Here is a 9553-nt window from a genome sequence, read left to right as displayed (position 1 = left end):
TATTGGCGATATTAAATGGTAATGGAGTGACTTGTTTCTGGTTCTAGCAGGAACGACTCTAGTGTTTCTTCAGTAAATAGATGCCAGCTGTTATCAGTTTTCTGAAAATCAGAAATAGGTGTTAAATTTTGTCAAAGGCCTTTTCAGCAGCTATAATCAAAATGGATCTATTAAAATGGAGAATTATATTAATTGATTTCCTAATATTGAACAATTTGGGAATAAATTGCACTTGGTCATGATATATCATCTTCAATGTCCTACTGGTTTATGTTTACTGATATTGTATTTGGGATTTTTCACTGATATTAATTTGATAATATTTGATAAATGTATCGTTTATAAATAGTTTATGCTAAATAAATTACAAATAATTTGGTAACATTAATCAATAATAATTTCATTGATATAAGTGTTTGATCTGTAGATTTATTATTTTGTATAATCTTCATGAAGTTAGGTATTGTACAAGTTAGCTATTGTTACAATGATGCTGCCTAACAAGTGACCACAAACTCTCAGAGGCTGACAGCAATAAAATACTTATTGCACATGTAACTGAGGTGGATGGCTGGGTGATTTTGTTATTGGTCGGGCTAGGACGTCTCTGTGACTTATAACAGAAATACCTGAAACTGGGTAATTTGTAAGGAAACAATATTTATTTGTTAAAGTTCATAGGCTGGGAAAACCACAGTCCAAGGGGTGCATTTGGTAAGGGACTTGTTGATAGTGACTCTATTCAGCAATGCGGAGTGTCACATGGTGAGAATGGCAGGAGCAAGAGAGAGCTACCTCCTCACTCAGTTTCCTTTTAAAGCCATCAGAACCATTACCCATTACCATTACCACCCATTAAACCACCAACCTATTACTTCATGAATGTCTCAATCCATTCACAAGGGTACAGTCTTCATAACCTAATCATCTCTCAAAGGCCCCACCTTCAATTACCATAATAGGATTTTCCACCCTCTTAACACTGTTACAGTGGGGATTAAGTTTCAATGAGCCTTGGGAGGACACTCAATCCACAGTAGCTGGCTTACTTATATGGGGTTCAATTGACTGTTGGCTGGAACATCTGGAATAACCAGGCTCTGCTCCATGTGTTTGTCATCCTCCCAGTCATGTTATCATAGTATTATGCTTCTGCAAGAAAGGGCAGACTCAATCATGCAACTTACTTTCAAACCTCAGCTTGCATTACACTAGTTAACATCTCTTTGGCCAAAGAAAGTCACACAGCCAATCCAAGAGTCAGAATGGGAGGGTATGGCAAAGTTATGAAGCAAAGTGGGTGGATACAGTTAGGTGTGAAGCTCTTGGGGCCGTTTTGCAAACTGCCTCAGTTTTCCCCTTATGGTCACAACTGTTCACAACATTCCCACATATAAAATATGTGCATTCCCATCCCAGAGTCTTCCAAAATCTCAAACATGACATCAGGCTCAAAATTCAAGATTATGATCTATGAAAGATCTGGATGTGGCTACTCATTATCCAAAGATGTATGAACTAAAAGACAAATTATTGTCCTCCACGTATTTAACATAAGTGGTTCAAACAAGAACAGGGTAATTGCAAAAGCACTATCATTTGGAAAGTGTTGAAGAATGACAAGTGTAAATCACTTGAACATAGCAATTCCAAAATCCCACCGGGAAAGTGTTGCCAAGCCCCCTGCTTCGTAGATGGAAAATGTTCCGTGACTAGGTTCCAGTTCTGGTCCCTGGGTATATTAGGTACCTATTGCTGCATAACAATATTACTACAAATTTAGTGACTTAAAACAACACCCATTTATTATCTGAGTTTCTATGGATCAAGAATCCCAGCACAGCTTAGCTGGTCCTTTGCTTCAGAATCTCTCACAAGGTTGCAAACAAGGTGTTGACCAGGGCTGGGTTCTCATCTGAGGCTTGACTGGGTCACTTCCAAGCTCACATGGTTGTTGTCAGGATTCAATTCTTTGTGGATTACTGGACTGAGGGTCTTGGTCCCTCAATATCTCTGATGGATGTTGGCCAGAAGCTGCCCTCCATTCCTTGCAAAGTGGGTCTCTCCACAGGGCAGCTTCCTTCATCAAACCAGCAAGGGAGAGAGTCATTACAGTCTGTTAGGAAGATGGAAGTCACACTATTAGGTGACATTCCATCACCTGTCACATCCTGTTTATTAGAAGAAAGTCACAGGTCCCACTTACACTGATGAGGAGGGGATTTTCCAATCTAGCACCTTTATAGTCCCTCTAAATTCTACTGGAAGCCTGACTAGCTCTTTTCTGAGTAATAGCCAGCTGACATTTTCAACATTCTGCCAACAGATATTTTTTCTCAAGCCCAAACGTTCATTAGGTACATTTGCTATCTTCCAAGTTACCACAGGTGGAAATATTGGTCTCCATTTTTTTCCAGTCTCCTCTAACAGCTTCCTTGCATTTTTCAGCCTCCTATAGTGGTTTTCTCCATTTTTCCAGTCTCCATCCAGCCCTGTTCCAATGTCACGTTAGATTTTTGTTTTGGCACCGATTTCTGTATCAGTTATCTATTAATGTGTAACAGATCATTTTAAATCTCAAAGCCTTAACACAAAACGTATTTATTTAGCTGAAGAATCTGTAGGCTGGTGATTTAGGCTGGACCTCACTGTGGGCAGTTCTGGTATTTTCTGGACTCACTCACATGTCTTAGGCCGTTAGCTACCCTATGGTTGTCCTGGACAGCTTTGGTCAGACTAGCTTAGGCACAAAATTTTCATGACAAAGGCAGAGAGCAATCTCAATTGCATAAGTGCTTTTCAAGCCACTGTCTGCATCATGTTTGTGAACAGCCCATGTCAAACAGCAGAGACCAGAGACAGAATGGACAACATAACAAAATTCCTTGGCAAAGTATGTGGAAATGGGGACAGGTGAAGAATTGGCTATTTTTTGCAACCTACCATCAGGATCAATGTTATATTTGCTTCATAAAAACAATCTGGAAGTTTTTTTTTTTTTTTTTCCAGTGTTCTGGAACAGATTATGTAGTATTAGGATTAACTGGTATGTGAAGATTTGGTAGGATTTCCCTGTGAAACCATCTGACCTAGAGCCTTTTTTATTGGAGTTTCTTTAAAAAAACATCTTTTCTATTTCCTTTATGAAAATTAGTCTGTTTAAATTTCCTATCTCTATTGGAGTCCTTTTAGTAAATTATATTTTCCTGAGTTGAAATTTCATCTAGATTTTCAAATTAAATTGCATAGAGTTGTGCAGAATAGTCCTTTAGATTTAAATTTTCTCCTGTTTCAATGTTAATTTTTCACCATTGTTTCTTTTGTGTGTATTTCTGCTTTTCCCCTTTTTTACTTGATTAAGTTAGCTAATGGTTTGTCTGTTTTGATTTTTTTTCAAATAATCAAAATACTATTCATTTACTAATTCTATTTTTTCTGTTTTCCTAACTTTTTAATGAGTTCTTATCCTCATTAGTTCTTTCCCCTTTCTTTTACTTTGTTATTCTTTTTTTTTTTTCTTTTTCATTTGGCTATTAATTCATTTTCTTTTATTCTTTCACTTTTTATGAATGTTACAGTATTTTATTGCTATATTTCACTTATCACTGCTTTAATTATATCCCATAGGCTTCATTATCAATCCTTTTGTAGAAGCTCTGAAATTTGGTTTATATTTCCCCTTTGCCCCAAGAGTAGTTTAATAGAAATATTTTCTCTAGATGACTTGAATAATAGCTATATTCTCTGTTACCAAGGTGAAAAGTTCAATTCAGAAGATCTATTTTACAGATACTGCCATTATTTAGATCTCTCATATCCTTATATATTTTTTGTCTCAGTCTTGGATGAGAGAGTGGTGTGTTAAACTTCTGTACTATTTCTAGGTTTTTGTTTATCTTTACTTGCATAGTTACTTGTTATGCAAATGTTACGTGCTTTGACAAGGTAGAAGCCACACAACTAAAATAATGAGAGAGAAAGAGGAAAGTATAAAGAGCTCTTTGTTGCATAGGCAATAGGTGGGAGTCAAAGAATATCATTTAAAGTTGGTGTAGTGGGTTGAATTATGTCCCCCCAAAACTCTCTGAAACTTGAATTGTGTCCCCTAAGTTTTATATGTTAAAAATTTGGTCCCCACGGTGACTGTTAAGAGGGTGGGAAATTGAAAAGCGTGGCCTTGAAGAGGTGATTAGACTGTAGGACCATGCTGCTGTGAGCATGGTTCTGAGGGCTTTAAAAGAAGAGTCTCTCTCCTATCTCTCTCTCTTTCTCTCTCTCTCTGCTCTCTCTGCTTCCACCATGTTGCAATGTGAGACCTCTGGGTCACTGTTGCCACCATCAGATGGACGTTGGACTTCTCAACCTCAGAAACTGTAAGCAATAAATTTTGTTTTCTTTATAAAATACCCAGTTCCATATCTTTTGTTATAAGCAACAGAAATGGACTAATACAGTTGACAAACCAAATAGTTGAGGTTGTAACATTCAAAACTAGTGTATCTTCATTGTGAATTGTGGCTTCCAGCATTATAAACTACCCTTCTTTGTCTTGTCTAATTTTCTCCTGAATTTTAACTTGTCAGATATGGACATGGTAGTCTTTGCTTTTTGTTCTACTTCCCTGGTATATCTTTGCCCATCCCTTTAATATTTAGCCTTTCTGCATCACTTATTTTTAGGTGCATCTCTTGTAAGTAACAGACAATAAGATGTTGTCTTGTGAGCCATTCTTAAATACTTCTTTTAATAGATGAGTTAAGTTCTTTCACATTTATTAATTGACTCATATGCTTGGACTTAATAAATTTAGTGTATGTTGCTACATTTACTCCATGTTTTTCACTATGTGATCTATTGCCTTTATTACTTTTTCTTTGGGCATTGAGGGAGATTTGCATTTTTATTCTACTGATTATATTGTTTATTCTGTACAATTACCTTTAATAGTATAGCATATCTTTAACGCTCTTAGTACCTCTTTTCTTTATTTAAGAATCAACTGTTTGGTTTGTCAACTTTAAATGATATCCTTTGTCTCTCACAAATTGCCTATGTCACAAAGAGCTTTTTGTACTTTCCTCTTCCTCTCTCTCTTCTTTTCTGGTTTTTAGTTGTGTTACTTTTACCTTGTCAAAGCATGTACCATTTTTTTTTTTTTTTTTTTTTTTTTGTCGTTTTTTCGTGACCGGCACTCAGCCAGTGAGTGCACCGGTCAGTCCTATATAGGATCCGAACCCGCGGCGGGAGCGTCGCCGCGCTCCCAGCGCAGCACTCTACCAAGTGCGCCACGGGCTCGGCCCAAAGCATGTACCATTTGATATGATTTTTCTACCAATATTCCCATTTTCATTTTGGTCTTAGATCTACAACCAAAGATATTCAATGCTCACCTCTAGTCTTTTGGTCAAGTATCCCCAATCATGTTCTAGTTGGATGAAGCTTTAGTTTAAGTAGAATCCTAAGGATGAGATTAGTAGTATAATGTTCCCTGAGTTTTGCATGATTACAACTTTTTTCTATATCCTTGATACTTAAAGGACAGCTTAGCTGGATACAAAATCTTTAGTTCATACTTTCTTTGAGTTTCTTGAAAATGTTGTTTCACTGCTTTCTTGCTTTGTTGGAAAGTCTGACACCAACCTCATTTCTTTCTAAGAGAGTAAGTAGGTCTTTTGGCCTGGAGTCCTGGATAGTTTTTTTCCTTACCTTCAAGGTATAATAACTCACTAGGATATGTCTCAAAGTTGATAATTCTGGGTCAATTTTCCAAGTACACACCAGCCAGTTGCCCAAAAAAATTGTTTTCCAAGTAATAAGAAAGACCCTTTAAAGAGATAGTGTCAGGTCTTCTTTTGTTTTCAGAAATTTCTTTTGGGTAAAGTTTTAAATATTAATTCTGCCCCATTGTCCTATCTTCTGTCTTCAGGGGTCCAGTTTTACCTGTGTTCTTTTCTTTGCCTATCTTCTTATCTATCATTTTCTTTCTAGGCTTTTTCAACTCTTCCTTTATATTGTTTTGTTGCCTTCATTTTTCTTGTTCCTACCTCCTATGTGCTGTACCATACTTGAGGTCATATCTATCTTCATTTGGATATGTTGTAATGTAGTCTTCCTATCTGTGATAATTTTATCTTTTTGTTCAAATTCTTTCCCAAGTTTGGTCAGTTGTCTTTTCACATATGTTGGTTGCTTTTTCATTTTTATTCTGAGTTTTTGAATTTCTGATCTGTGGCATTCTTTCATATCCACAATTGTTTGTTTATTTTAAAATTCATGTTGCAGTGTTATGTTAACATTTACTCTGTTTTGTGGTCCAAAAGAGCCCTTTTCTATTGGTCAATATGTAAAATTTCTTTAACAAGTAATGTCTAGGTTGCAATAGGAGGAGTTGTCTGTTTTCTTCTAAATCTTGGACTGCTGTTGTATCTGATGGGCTGTTACCTTTAGCTTCTGGCTTCCTTTTCCCCCTTTTCATCCACTGAACCTCCAAGAAACATCACTCCCTGAAGGATGGCTTCATCTCTATCAGAAGCGATGCCTCTCATCCCACTCATTTTCTAAGCCCCTCCTTTTTGACTTCCCACTAGCCACTGCCCTGACCCACCAGGCCTTGACCTGTCTGCAGCATTTTGTCACTCTGGGTAAGACCATAGTCTAACTGGAGTCCTAATTTGAAAGTGCCTGTGACAGAAGAAAAATCTGGAGGATTTTGCAGGAGTCAGATCACAGAGGACTTCCTAGGAAGGCTTTTGCAATAATTTGAGCAAGGAATAGAGAGCTATAAAGTAAAACAGGAGGGATGGAGAGGAAAGAAAAAGGAACTCACCACCTATACAAATAAAGGAATAAAACTGAAAGTGAGAATCGCAACTTTTCAGCCACTCCAAAATAAAAAAGAAATCCAGGATTTGGGAAATTCTCCCAGAGAAATAACACAATTTCTTCAACAAGTGAACTGCAATAAGAGAGAGAAAGCCCTAAATTGTACCACCTGGGAGACAACCCCCCAAGTGATCTGGTGAGCCCAGGAGTCAGGCAGCCTGTGGCGGAGCTGAAAGGAGGGCACAGGAGGTGGCCCACCAGGCCCGATGGGTTTGTTTGTGTGGGAGGTGGTGAGTTACACCAGGTGGGTGTGGGGAGGGAGGAGAGGTCAAGGAGGGAGAGGACATATGCTGAAAGGAGAGAAGGGTAAGGGCATGTAGGATGGGGTGGGCATGGAGCAGACAAGAAAAGACACTGGGGGCAGTGCCTCAGAGAGCTGAAACAAAGAGGGCAGGAACGTCTGGGAGGCTTGGGTTGTGGGAGGAAAGTGGCTGTGAGGTCTGGGGTGTGGGAGAGGATGAACAGTGGGGTCAAGGTATAGGGGGGTGGGTCATGGTTTGGGGAGAAGTGGCCAAAGAATCAGGCTTGGAGAAAGGGACAGACTGTGGTCAGGAGGTGGGGAGGGCTTTGATTCCTCCATTCTGCTGATTTAGGTCCCCAGATGAGCTTTAATTCTGCCTTTGAAAGGGAAAAAGTCACAATTTTTATTGAACATATTCTGGACTCAGTGTTATCCTGTCTTCTGGGATGAAAGTCAGGCAAGGAGAGATGCTTTCCTACCCTGGTGCACAAGGGCACAGGGGCACAAGCCCCCATCTATCTTCACGAAGATGTACTGAAGGTGGATTCAAGGTGGTCCTGGACAGGGCTGGGGCACTCCAAGGAGTCAGCATGGGCAGGCAGGCAGAGCTGCTCAGGACAGGGAAGAGGATCCTTGCTGTCTAGGGCCATGTCTCCAAGTGGGATTGGTGAGTCTGGGCAGGCAGGAGCAGCACGGGTGCCTGGCCTGCAGAATTCACTCTGGAGGCTCCCAGGTCTGGGACAAGATTCTCTGCTCAAGTTTGGCGTACCGGGGGAGGATGGCCTCATAGACCTAGAGGTGTAGAAAGCAGGTTAGAATGGGAGGAAGGGACGGTGCCTCCTACATCTGGTTATAACTTGCAATTCAAAATTTTTACATCCCATTTACTTGCAATTTAACTTTTTCTTTGCTGAGCAAAAGAAAGGAAGCATCAATTAGCAAAAGAGGAAATGCTAGTAGTTCTCAAACAAATAGACTAAGATCTTTTAAAACTGTAAACTATTGAAAAGAAACCAATTTTTAAATCAAATCTACAAAAGTTTAAAAAATTCTGGTAAGGGCATCTGTTAATGACTGTCTCACTACACAGCTGGTGAAAGTTGGTGGTACAACCCTTTGTAAATCAACTCAACTTTATATCTATATTAAGAAGTCCATAGCCTGTGACCTAGTTATTGTATTTCTGTGAAGCTCTCCTAAGGAAATAATCCTAAGGGTGCCAAGCCCACCAAGAGTCTTCTTAGACAGCACTAAATGTTCCGACTCCTAAGACTACCATGGGTCACACCTTGGCCCTCAGAGGGCAGATGGGAGAAACACAGCCTGTTGGCTGCAGGTGCTCCTCTTCAATAGGAGACCACGCAGTGGTCCATACAGCCGTTCACACAGCTCCAGGAGAGGGTCTCTTTGCCTCCTTACTCCCCCCACACACCAAGATACAGTTCAGGCACAAGGAGTTGAGAACCACATCGTACAGATGCAAGAACCTGCCTGGCTTCAAAATCTCATGCCCCACAGGTATATCCCTTGTAACAACTCCATAGGCAAGAGACATGCCCAGAAGGAGTCACTGCACTCAGGGAAGCCTTAAGTCAGACTTCCTACCAGGTATTTACCATTTCCCTAGTCCAGATGCAGTTTCCCAAGCAAAGGCCATTTAAACATAAGCAAGGCTGTCTAGTAACACTGTAGATATTCCATTTTTATTAGGTGTCAAGGGAAACAGAGCTACAAAGTTAAACAATCATCAAATTCTCACGCAGAATAGAAAGGGTTTTGTTAATGCTTTACCCACAGAAGGCTAATTATAATTGAAAAACTAGAAGCAACTGCTGTAAGACATGGAAAATGCTCAAGCAAATTTGGTTCCTTAGCCAGACAGAATACTATACAGTCATAAAAATGATATGTATGTGCATTTTTTTAAGAATGAAAGTACGTTGTAACGTGGAATTTTAAAAGAAGTGAGCTCTAAAATACACAGTGCTGTGTAATAAACCACAACCAAAATCAACAAGGGAAAAAGGACCAGAGAGAAACACAATCCCACATTCTTACCATTCATTCCTTTTTTCCTTTCCTTTAAGCAGTTTTTGCCTGTGGCTGTTAAGTCTTGCCTAAGAAACACAGGTGCACTTCAGGTGAGAGCACATGTTGTTTTAAAGACAAGCAACATTTAAGACCAAGGAACCCAAATTTTCTTGGGACTCACAAGTAAACACAACTAGGAACTCATGGCAATCCCATTCCTTCTTAATCTGGCTTAATTAGCTCCAAAGTCAAGTATTTTAATAAAAGATATGCAACCAGGGCCTATTCTTGGTGCAGGTGGAGCTGCTCTGTTTGAGAAAGCTCAGGGATGTTTTTTCAGGCTGTCAAAGAGAATAAGAGAGAAGGAGCCTGCTGGTTTCTAAGTACATGATGAGTCTG

General features: G+C 39.4%; 1 protein-coding gene across 1 annotated transcript in view; it reads right to left on the bottom strand.

The window, feature by feature from the left end:
- Positions 1-6832: 6832 nt before the first annotated feature.
- XYLB (xylulokinase) overlaps positions 6833-9553 on the bottom strand; it is a 52264-nt gene continuing 49543 nt past the window's right edge. Inside the window, exon 19 of the mRNA XM_063114521.1 lies at positions 6833-7915. Coding sequence (XP_062970591.1) covers positions 7838-7915 — 78 coding nt within the window. The 3' untranslated portion in view covers positions 6833-7837. The remainder of the gene's footprint in view (positions 7916-9553) is intronic.

Source organism: Cynocephalus volans, chromosome 11 (genome assembly GCF_027409185.1).
Source record: "Cynocephalus volans isolate mCynVol1 chromosome 11, mCynVol1.pri, whole genome shotgun sequence".
Taxonomy (NCBI): domain Eukaryota; kingdom Metazoa; phylum Chordata; class Mammalia; order Dermoptera; family Cynocephalidae; genus Cynocephalus; species Cynocephalus volans.
This window is presented reverse-complemented; position numbering and strand designations above follow the sequence as displayed.